Genomic DNA, 12,585 nt, shown 5'->3' on the forward strand with positions numbered 1-12,585 from the left:
TGGCAAAACCAATCCAGATCCAAAACATGAAGAAAGATCCAGATCCAAAACACGAAAAGTGGCCGGTGCACACCCCTAGTATTAGGCCATTAATAGACAACCACGATAGGCAGGTCCCTGATCGTAGACAGGAGGCTCCACAGGTCCTTCTCCCTGAGCTGCAGCAGCATAATGTAGAATACACGTCTGTGAGGTGCACTGTGGGTATTGATGGGTTTTATAATGTGTTGCATATCTATATAGGATTAGTTGAAATTAATCCAGGATATCTAATATTATATTGTGGGCAGTTGTAGCAATATTAGCATAGCTTGATCCTCGATGTGCTACTCAGTGTACTCACCACACATACAGTAATCATTCCCCCCATCATGCTTTGCCCACAAAACATGACTCACACACAAATTTGTCATTGTACCACACACACACACACACGCACTGCGCTGCGCCCTTACCGGACTACAATACCCAGCAGGCAGCGCAGCAGCTTCCTGTATGTCAGCCCTCTCACAGCCCTCAGTCACTTCCGCTCTGCTGCTCTCCGGACTTCCCGTTACTCGCTAGTGGACGGATCCATGGCCGCTGCGGGGACCCTACCTCCCCGGCTGGGCCCTGGGCACCGGCGGGTGGAGAACATACTGAGCCGGCTGCGGCGGGGACAACTGACGGGGCGCGGCCTCACCCGAGGCTCCCAGGTAACACAGGCCGATCAGACACTTACCTATGCCCAGCTGTGGTCTGCGGCCCAGTTACAGATCATGTATGTGGTGTTGGCGTTACCTGGTGGAGCGTACCTTATGCAGCGTGCTGTCATCTCGTTTGTTACATGGTTACTATAGAGTAGTGCAGCTCCTAAACTCTGTGTTTGCCCCCATCACTGGTAACATCTTAATACTAAACATCCATCATGTAATGTAATGATTTGTTTATGCTCTTTTGCTATATTAGTGAATGGGAGCAATGGGCAAACACTGTGGTGCTATAAGTGTAGTGGCTGCATACAGGTGCTGTGCCTTGCTCATGCCTATATTAGTGAATGGGAGCAATGGGCAAACACTGGTGGTGTGAAGCTATACATGTAGTGGCTGCATACAGGTGCTGTGCCTTGCACATGCAGGGAGGCTAGTTAGTGCTACATTCTTTTCCTGCTTCACTTGTAAATTCCAAGGGAATTGTCTGAAAAGCAACTATTTATATAAAGTAATTTGCAAACAGTATAATCTCACCAGCCTCTTAACTGTAGCTAGTTGGTGAAACAATTTGATCATTATTTGTCAATTTTGGGGCCCATACTAATTATTTCAGTTTGCTGCCTCTCCTTGGTTAATTCCTTTCCCTTCCTTGATCTGTGCTTAACTAACAATGTTTTTTTTTTTTCTCATTATTTAAAAATCTAGGCAAGTCCTTGCTGTGTATATCGGAGATGTATTCGTACAGCTACTCAGAAAAGTAGTTGTCATTTATTTTAAATACAACTGTCTCTGTGGAAGATAATTGTATTTATTTGAAAAAGATTGATGTTTTGCGATATAACATAAAACTTATTGCTCTTGCTGGTTCGATGTTCCGCTCCATATCTAGTTGTAATGCAGGTCCACTATTTATTATGTGGGCTTACATAATAATAGTTTATCTTATTACTGGTTTGTTCCTGATGTTGCAAAGTTTTATCAGTTAAGCCAACATCCTTCACAGCTTTAAATATATATTTTAAAGAGACTGCTAGTCACACACATAAGTATTGTACTTGAATTACATCGGTTTTGCAGTGACCATTAGACTTCTATGATGAGGTCTCTTTGGACAGTTCTCTGCTTTATATAGTATAACAATAGAGACAATTCTGTGATGCAGAACATGAATTTGTCTAGTTTTGCTATGAGAAGCCTGATATTTTAATGTATGATGTTAAAACAACTGCAACAATAATGACTGCCATCAAGATGATAGTGATGTTGATGTGAGCTTCAAATTAATATGGTTGTGTAGTAAATAACCTATGACTTTATAGTGTTTTTATGCAACAAAGCAGTGTTGACCCGTTCAGACAACGTAGCCTTCAGTACAACATATCCAAATCTTATTAACGTTTTAAAGAGGTTTACCAAGCTTTTGCATGTCTACGAATGTCTGGTCCATGTTCATTGACTTGAGCTAGCAGTAATGAATGTTACAGCACAGCTTCTTTTTTTTTTTTTTTTTTTTTTTTACCCATATACATATTACAAGTTTTATAAATAGACAACCACATGGAAAACTTTCCCTTACATATACGTCAAAAGCAAAGAAAATCCTATAACTCAGCCCGCTTTAAGAGAAGTCTTCATGGTAATTAACAATCAGGGAAACGTTTAGGGGTTATAGTTACTAAGTAGCTGTCAATGTATCCATCTGTGGGATTGAAAAGAACAATTATATTAAATGCAAATCTAGGAATGTTATGCACTTAATATTATTGCCCTTTTAATTCCCGCAGTGGTTTTGAAAATCTATCGCATAGTAAATATACCCTTTGGTCTTAGGAAACTTGTGGGAGTCCGGCTGCTGTGGAACTAAACATCCTAGCATCCCTTGCCACAGTTTTTGCATGTCCTAACATTAGAACTGTGACAGGGCTTTCTGGGATGTATAGTTCCATAGCAGCTGAAGTGCCACAGGTTGCTTACCCCTTATGCTACCCTTTCTGTCAGCTGCTTGTGTTTCAGCACACAGGCTTGTTCCTGAAGACAAGGGTCATGTGATTGGAGGCAGAATTCTCCCTCCATGGACATGATGGCATGGGCGATTAGGCACTGAAGAAGAATGTTTTAAAGTGCCCGGGCTCACTACATAATGTGACTTCTTGCTGTTGTAATTGCATGATTTCTTGGTACTGTAAATAACCATTTGAAGAAAAAGGTAAGGAAAGGAAGAACACCACCATCTATTATCTAATAGTGCCTACACACATAGCGATGTTTTACCTGATCTGGCCGATTCCGACGCATCAGAACGACAGATCGTGTAAAATATGCCCAAATCGTGAGTCCCCACTAACGATCGCGATGCGATGAGCGTCTTTGCAGGTTGCACATCGCATCTTCAGATCTGCCATTCTGTAGGGCAGATCTGACAATCTCAAGTCAGGATGCACTGGATAGTTTAGGAGGCGCGATAGATCGTGTGTCAAATTGGCAGCTTTTTCAGACCAAATCGTGCCCACGACTGCCAGGGAGCTCCCAGGGAGAGTTCAGGGTGAAATCGTACACATCGTGGGATTGTGAGCACATCGCTATGTGTGTAGGCACCATTAGAGTAACCTGCAGCTATTTGTATTTAGAGATGATAAAAAAAGACGAAACAAACACATTCTTCTCAAGGCATTGTTAGATAGAAGAGCTTTTCCATTGGCTAAGCAAGTTTGTATTAAGAGGAAAAGTATTTGTCACATTGACATCTTCTGCATAATTCCAGTAAATATTTATTACAACAGTGGTTTCCAAACTGGGTGCCGCAGGGCACATGCAGGGGTGCCATGGGTTGGTGATCCATCACCAGAACAAATTATTTATGGTCAATATGATGGGCAAAATCAGTGCTGGCGGCTGCCAATCATAAAATATGTAGACAAGCAGAAGCTCAATCCTGTCACCGCCACATAACTGAACCCAATGGGGGTGACGGGTATGCACCATTTACTTCATATTAATATTTTTTTCTGAATTTCTGAATAAGAAACTTTTGGCCTAGGGGTGCTGTGACTCACGGCACCATAGAATATCAGCATTTTTTTTCAAGGAAAGTTTGGAAACTACTGGATTACAATCATAAAATCATACCAATGATTTATTCTTTTTGATTCTCTCCTTAGTTATACTAATGAGGTACAGGGCCACTTTCGTCTATTAGCTGTGTGCATCTATACTGGCATTTCCCTGGCATGTGTTATGTGGAAAGAAAGGGCATTGCTGCAATTTTAGAAGACTCACCATTCTGATTTAATCTGTTTTCATTGTAGATTACTGAGGAGCTGCTGAAGGAAAGAGACAAACAGGCTAAATGGAACAGTATTCCTTTGCTTCTGCGCAAGTTGTATGAAGGCAGCCATCCCAACAGTGATTTCTCTCAGTGCCAGGCTATTCTGAAGGTACACATTTATTTTAACCCTGTAAGAGGGAGTGGCACGGATTGAATCGTGCACTTTACAATATAATGGAAAACATTTAAATTCGAGGTTGGGTCAATAAGTAAGGTAACAAGACCTCTCATGTGTGTAATGTTCTCTAGTTCATTTTAATTTCCAGCCAGGCCAGAGCAGGTAGACCACTGCTTCCCCTCACGGCCATTAGACTGCGCCTTATATCAGTCATACTGTCCCAACACCAGTTGTAAGATGGCGGGGCTGGCGGAAACATGGTCTAACATTGAGGTGCATTGTTTGATCAGATTTCTGTATCTAAAGGGCACATCAGCAGCTAAGACTGCCAACTTGTTGGGGTGTACGGTTATAATGTCATGTCACAGAAAGAGGTTTGGGTTTGATGAGAGGTCTTGTTACCTTACTTATTGAACCACCCTTGTAGTAAAAGGGATATTTAACCTGGTTCAGTGTTGTATTGTGTTGCGTCAGCTAATGTTAAGAGTCTAGTGTTGTCATGGTAATGTCTGCTATGAGTTAAAGCAAGTGTTCTTGCATTATTTCATTAAATAATGTATCCATTGTATTTTTCTAAAACTTGAGTAATTTATTTATTTACATGTCGTCAAAATCAGGTTAAAAAAATATTAATGTAACATATACAGTATATTACCATGTTTTCCTGGCATATCAGTTGACACTGAGTTGTACAGAATATCTAGCAGAATTGTAAACTGTAATGACAAATGTTAGAAACGTATGTAAACCATATGTAAGCGGGTGGTAGAGGGTTAGAAAGCTAGGCTGGCAGGTGCTGGTCCGAAGTAAAAGACATGACCACTTCATTAGGGAATTTCTTCTTCGAGACCACGAGGATTAGAGATTGTTTCAGAGACCAAGTTGTTCTCTGCGTTTCACAGGAATTGTTTTCCAATTAATTTATGTTGCATTTACTGCATCCCACTTTGCTAATATTTTCCACAATCCCATTGTGGACATTGGCCTCTTGGGATATAGGACCTCATTCAGACCCGGTCGCAAGCGCTGAGCACTCGCTAGCAGGTCGATGTTTAGGCCCTGCGCGTGTGCAAGCCCGGAGCGAGAGAGAAATTCTCTCGCTCCGGAGCGCACTACAAAAGGACCGGCTGTCAATTTTGATCGACAGCTCGACCCGTTTTGTAGGTGTGGTGGGGGGGTGGTTTCACAAACGGAGGCGTTCCTTAAAGAACGCCTGCCGTTTTGTGGGCGGCCGCACTGACATCAGCAGTGATGTCAGTGGGGAGCTTCCGACTCGATCAGAGCAGTCCTTGGGACTTGCGGTTGCCGAGACCCAACCTTAGGGTCTCGTCGCAATCCCTGATAGTCGCGATGGTGTTGACCATCGCGACCATCAACCTGGTCGGTCGCTAAAGCTGTGGGTGGTAACCCACAGCTTAGCTAGCGACCAGGAGGCCGCACTTGAAAAGACAAGCGGCTGCCCTCATTCAGAATGAGCGCTCGCTTCTTGCGGCCGCCTCTGAATGAGGGCCATAATCTCCTATAGAATGTTGGTACTTTAAATACACTAAAGCGTTAATGCCTGCCTCTTCAATATCACCATCCTGCTTGTGGACACTTATGTTTAAGTGCAGACAGGACAAGGTGCTTATTAGTCTGCTGCAACATCTTAATGTACTTTTTATGAATGACTGCAGTAATTCATCCATTCTGTAGCTCCACTCCAATGGGTTTTCCTGATTTTACCAGTGGTGAAAAGTGCCATGCACCTAGCCATTCCCACATTATTTCCAACAGGGTTGATTATCATTTTTGTATGCACTACTAACCACCGTCCAGGACCGGCCCAAATATTATGTTTGCTTGTGGTTCCCTTTATTGAAATTTCAATATAAAAGCATTTTTTTTTTTGCCATTTCAGTTAAAAATGCTCTAACATGTTAGAATGATTTAAAACACTATTGGTGTATTCAGGAAATACAAAGTCTTCTGAAATAAAAAACAAGGTATAATTTGTGTGGGTATTGCACAAATTAAAAAGTGATATTGATGTTGGAATGTGACCAGCGCTGATATCAGAAAATTGCCTCTGTGCAAGGAGTTTAAGTTTACCAAAGTTAAATGTTTATTTTCTGGGAAATGTTTTTTTGGTTTCTTTTAGTGTTCTGCAATATGGTGTATGAAAAAGGGAGGTGTTAACACTTTAAAATATTTAAGGGACTATTATCCTGTAGTGGACTCTGAATCCAGTGTGAGACACTGCGCCCTGTGGAATAATAGGGGTCTATTCATCATCTCTTACTTTCTACAAAAGTAGGTGAAAATTAAAATGTTCACCTACTTTTGTAGATATTAAGTTTCAGGGTCATTTATAAACTGTGTAACACAGGAGATATCGCTAATATCTCCAGGTTACAATTCTCCCCGATAATTTCCACAGATGTGGAAACTATGTAATTCATCAGGTTCCGAAAAAGCATTTTTTTCGGAACTTGGTGGTGTTACTGTTCGCCATCCTGAGATGGCGTACAGCCCCTGAATGTGTTCACAAACTGCTGTTTACACAGTAGCTTTTGCAGGAAAGGGATATTTTCAGATCCCTCCCCTTTGTCTCCCCAATGCCTTCTGCTCTTCTTTCCACCTCCAGTCCATCCTTGCCTCAGTCCTCTGTTCCCGCAGCCTGCAAGACCAGTCATTGAAGTGTCTGCTGCAGGCACACTTTGCAGCTGTGAAGAGTAGTGCTGGGGACCTGGAGAGAAGTCATCACTCTCTGCCGACCTCTCCTGTACCGAAGGAGTGCTCATCCTTTTCCCCCTTTCCGGCTTCATTTCTATCCCCTGGCCACAGCACACGGGAGTTTCTAGCCGCCAGGGCCAATGAGCGGGGAGAGAGAGGAGACACTGAGGGAGAGGGGACACTGGGCAGAGGATGCGGAGGAAGAGTCACTACATTGTGTCATTGATGTAACCACAAGATTAACCTCTATTAATCTTGGCGGCTATGATGTAGCGGTTCCCACCATAGACTTCAATGGGGATTTCTCACCATAGAAGTCTATGGGACACACAGGCTGGCTGCATTCAGCTAATCAGGGAGCTGCTCCGACGGAGATGCTCCCTGAATGGCTGGCGGCCCCTTCACTGACGGGGCACACGTGTGCCCTGGTCATTTACGCGGAGCAAAGGTATGTGTACACACATACCTTTGCTCAGTCCGGCATGGATCGGGTTTTTTGCGTTTTTTATTTTAACCCCTAGATTGCCTACTTGGACAAGTGGACGTGATCTACGCATAGGAGAGGTGAGTATGGATTTTTTTTTTTTGCAGGTACACCCCTATGGATTACTTCGGATACTAGATGAGTATGTGTGAGTGTGCATGTATGTTTTAATAAAATGTTACATTCTTTCTTTAGTTGTGGAACTACAAGTGCCAGCGGGCCCGTAATGCCCCGCATGCTGGTATTTGTGGTTCTCCAAATACCAGCATGCAGGGAAGGCTTGTTGGTACTTGTGGTTCTACAACTAAAGACAATATGCAAACTTTATTTTTACACTTTACACTATCAACCTGGCACCCACCGCTCTAGGGTGCCGGGGATAGCCCCGGGCTATCAGTCTAGACCTGGGGTGCCCTGGAGAGGGGTACCCCTTTATTGGGGGGGTACCCAACTCCCCAGGGATCCCCGGCCTGGACTGACTAGCGGTCAGGGATAATGCTTTGGCCGGTGAAAGGTGTTCCCTGGCTGTGGCATTATCCCCCCGCTAGAAAGAGTTCGGTGCTGGTTCTGGAATTTTCAGGGGACCCCTACTTGTTTTGTCCCCTGATTTTCAAGAACCAGGACCAGCTCAACAAAGCCCTGTGCTGGTTCTTAATATACAGGGGCCACCTACGCATTTTGGCCCCTGTATTTTTAGAACCAGAACAGGCTTTATAAAGCCCGGGACTGGTTATGCATTTGGGGAGGGGGTGCACGTCTTTTTTATTTTTTTATTTAAAAACATTTAACATAAGTACACACAGAAACGTGTACATATCTCATGGATATGTGCATGTTTCAGTGTTAATCTGACCTGCTCAGGATGTACTCGCTAGCCTGAAGCAGGTCTATTATTTGGGGACTTTTGGTAATCTTTTTTTGCGAGTCTGAAACAGACACTCTATTACATTGGGCGAGTTGATTGTTTTCTATGTGAAAACATCTGGATGCGAGTTTGAGAATGGAGAGTTTTAGTAACTCTGAAAAATGCGAGTTTTAGTGAACAGACACCCTATTACATTGGAGAGTTGTGAAAAATTGGGAGTTTAGCACCAAACTCGCAATTTACCAAAACAGACTACCTATTACATTTGGCTGTCAATCTAGTCCATTTGGCACAAATGTGCCGGTCATGGGAACTTTAAGGAAATGGGAACGGTTTTCTTAGTGATACGTTGAGACAATATTGCCTTTTTAGAAGCTGCAGCAATGCGTATTAAGAGAGGTGTTGCCTATTAAGCAACGACATGTGGTTGGCGGTGAATGGAGGTCCCACAGTGCTCAGGCCATAGTGACAGTAAAAGAAATGCCTAAAGGTGCATATCCACTAGACGAGTGTAGAACAACTGTACGATTACAACATCCGTAATCGTTCATCATACTGTGCAGTGGATATTGTGCACTGAACGATACATAGTTAAGTGCAGGCACCCTCTCTCATCCACGAACATTCACAACCTGTCGATATCGGCAGGTTGGCCTCCATGTTCAGGCGATGACAGATGCCGGCAACGACAAGCGGGAGCACGCATCGCTGGTAGTTGCCAGCATATTCACTGCACAGTTACTCGTTCATTTTCATCGTGTAGTGGATATGTGCCTTAACTCTCTAGTGATGTAACTATGTAAAGTTGTCCAGAACTGTACCCAGGGGCATGACCACATGCAAATCTGCACCAGGCTATGAACATTTGAAGTAGTTCGAGTCTGATGAGGTCCCTATCAAACATCTTCGTTTCAGGGTGAAATAAGATCTGTGCAATAATTTAAAATTCATCTCGGCATTGGACGAGGAGACCAAATAGCGATTTAAACTTACACATGAACTCACAATGTTCTATATGTCTAGAGTACAATTTTTAAATTGTGCGTCAAGTTGAACTATTTCAGAGACCTTTTTTGTAACTCATATTCCCAAATGGAACCATGCAGTATTGGCCTCTGTGTTATCTTGTCATTATCTGTATTATGCTATGCAAGATGCAATCTTGAACCAACTGTATTTGTTTTGTTTTTATTCCTATCACATACAGGAAATTTCCCCTCTGCTTTCTATGGAAGCAATGGCAATTGTAACCGATGACAAGAAGTCTAGTCCTGAGTTCCCCTTTCCCAACACCTACATCTTTGATTTATTTGGGGGTGTTGATGTAAGTACATCTTTCACTGTCCTTAATTGGACATGCGTTGGAGTTCTCACTTTCATATCAGCTGGTTCTGAAATTGCTTACAGTGCAAATAGTACTTATTAGTCCATGGCTTACTTTATATTGGTAGTAATTTTTTGGTTGTTCAGCACAGGTTTACGTACAGGATTGCCATGTATAGAAATTGCTGTTTGCCAGCAATATTTGGTTTTTTTATGGCTGATGTTTTAAGGAATTGTATTCAGTGTGTTATAGGAAATGTAGTTTTTCTCACTAGTTTGGTATTGGTAAATCTGTATGTTGGGAATTTCCTATTCATGTGATGATAAAGGACGTGTGGATTCAGTTGTTTGGGATAATCCCTTTATTTCTCTCAATTGTGTATTAGCGGTTAGCAAAATATTAAGTGAGTGGAAGGAGTATTAGGTGGTCAATGTGTTTGTTTGTTTTTTTTTGTGATGCATGACCAGCAGTAAGAGCCATGTTTTGGAGTGAGCATTAAATCCACACATCCCAGTTTTGCACCTTTCCAAAACAATGTTTAATTGCAGTGGGGACAAATTTATAATGTGGGAACAGATTTAGAGTTGGGAGAAGGGCCTATATCTATAAATCGCAGTGCAAAAACAAGACTGCCAAGTATCTTGGTGCTATATGCAAAATCAGCCTTTAAAAAAGTGAATACAAATTGCACCCATTACATTGCAACATAATTTGTCCAGGTGGATTTGCTCCTAACCCCATATTCAAGAAAACAACATTTTCAACCATATTTATTTTCCTCACAACTAATCAGATGATTTCAGAATTTCCCAGCCAGTCACTATAAAATGTGCTGATGTAATATACGTGAACTGTCCAAAAAAAAAATAATTAAAAACTCTCCAATTGATCCAAAGGGATATAAGAATGTGCAGTTGTGTTTTAGTGACACATTAATTTTGTACTAAACCAGATTTCTGGACTGATTAGTCATAAAAATATGGCCACTTATGTAATAAAAACTGTGTATTAAAATAGTTTGGTGTGTTAAATCCTCTTACATATCTTGTATAGGTGGGTTTGCATGAGTAGTTGTGTGTATTATGAATGGTGTAATCTCCAGGTCTCTTATTTGCTAACCTTCAGGCTTAGGTGTTTGAAATAAGCTTTTTTTTGGTTTTGTTATTAAATGCTTCCTCTGTTTTTTAGAGATTATGTATAACCGCATGTACTGCATGCAAATGTCCTGACTTCACTCAAGAACCTGTGTTGGCTATGTCATCTTTAACAACCCTCCTCTTCTCCCCCCACATCTATGCGATCTCTAAATCCTGCCTATTTTACCTTCACAATATCTCAAAGAACAGACTCGTGCCTCTCCCCTCTTCTATACACCATGCTGCTGTGCAATTCTGATTTGACTTCTCCTTCACTACCTCCCCTTCCCCTGCAAACCTGAGTCCAATTTAAGCTCCTCACCTTTAAAGCACTCAATCAGATTCACTATACCCTCCCACATCTTCGACCTCATCTTAGTCTACGCTCCTCCTCTGTGTTGTCTTATCTCTACACTGACTAATTCCTCCCACTCACACATCCAAGACTTCTCCCATGCTGCTCCCTTCCTTTGGAGCTCGCCTCAGAATGTTTACCAACCTGTGAGGATTCAATGTGCCAAGAACTTTTCTTTAAAGCCTACCAGCTCCCCTCACACTCTTAATTCACATCCACTGTATGTGTCCCCCCCCCCCCCCCATATCTCTTCCTAGTACACCTCCCAGTTTTATCCCCAACCCTTCAGATAGTAAAATCTCTCCAGCAGGACCCTCTTGGTTCTCACACTGCACTGTCCATGTCTCCAGTACACTCCCACTCAGTGACTGATCCCTTCTGTCCACCCTACCCAGGCATAGGGTTATAGAGTTCTAGTGTTATTAACAATCTAACATTGTTTTAGAATTATTTCACTCTTTGATTTTTGTCCCTCTGCTAGTTTGAACCTTCTTATAGTGTATTGTTTTACTCTATTCCAGGGGAGGCGAACCCAGTCCTCTAGACCCCCAACAGTTTATTTTCCAGACCACCTAGCTGGTGCAGAGGTGTATTCATTACTGTCGCATTTTAAAAGATATGCTGCATTCTTTCCTCACTGACACCGATCCACAGGTGGCCTGCATAACATGAACTGTTAGGGGTCCTTGCGGACTAGTTTGGTCACGTCTGCTATATTGTAATTCTTTATGTACCGTGCTATGAACACTATGGGGGATATCCAAGTAGCTGCTGTAAATTACCGTGGTTAATTACCTCGCCCAGAGCTATCTAATTAGCTGGAAGCCAGCACTTATCAGGGACTGCGTTTCGTCTGCCGCAGGCGAAACCAAATCCCCGATAAGGAGATGGTTTTTCTCCCGATCGCGGCAGAGAAAATACATAGGTCCGCAACTTTTTGTGGATACTATGTATTTTCGTGAGAAAAAATTAAAAATTTTGGGTGTAATAAACTGGGTTTAATTGGATCGAACGATAAAAAAAAAAAAAATCGGGGGAAATTTTTTTGGCTCTAATTGAGTAATTATATGTAGTGCCATATAAAGTATGTAATAATAATGTGCAGTTTCTCTCTTGCAAGTCAGAGGAACAGTATCAAAAAAGTTAAAAGGAGCAAATGTAATGCCATGTTGCACTCTAACTGGGCTTTTGCATAAAGTGTTTGTCAGTGCTCTCTCATGGGCAAAGGGAGCATTAAAACAAATTTGCTGAAGGGACTGTGTAAAAACTAATTTAACCAAAAGTGTGCTGACTTTTTAAGACATTCCGTTTTGTGACATTTAAAATCTGCATGGAATTTGTAATAACAGTGGGAAGTACAGCAGTGTTAGTGTTATCCTTTTTATATTAAATAAGCTATATGTCATTATATAAATATTTGTTTTGATCTTTCCAAATGTATTTTTCAGCTCAACCACTGAAGTGAAGTGTTTTTTTTTAGTGTGTGTGTGTGTGTGTGTGTGTGTGTGTGTGTGTGTGTGTGTGCGCGCGCATGCGTGCGGTGTAATTGTTTTAATTCCCATTTGGAATTT

General features: G+C 42.0%; 1 protein-coding gene across 1 annotated transcript in view; it reads left to right on the forward strand.

Annotated features, from left to right (window-relative positions):
• Positions 1-511: 511 nt before the first annotated feature.
• Positions 512-12,585, forward strand: part of TRPC4AP (transient receptor potential cation channel subfamily C member 4 associated protein) — a 71,011-nt gene continuing 58,937 nt past the window's right edge. The window contains exons 1-3 of the mRNA XM_088480697.1: positions 512-695; positions 3,998-4,126; positions 9,407-9,523. Of these exons, the coding sequence (XP_088336823.1) occupies positions 576-695; positions 3,998-4,126; positions 9,407-9,523 (366 nt within the window). The 5' untranslated portion in view covers positions 512-575. The remainder of the gene's footprint in view (positions 696-3,997; positions 4,127-9,406; positions 9,524-12,585) is intronic.

The sequence above is a fragment of the Taudactylus pleione genome, unplaced genomic scaffold, assembly GCF_031769625.1.
Source record: "Taudactylus pleione unplaced genomic scaffold, aTauple2 ptg000256l, whole genome shotgun sequence".
Taxonomy (NCBI): Eukaryota; Metazoa; Chordata; class Amphibia; order Anura; family Myobatrachidae; genus Taudactylus; species Taudactylus pleione.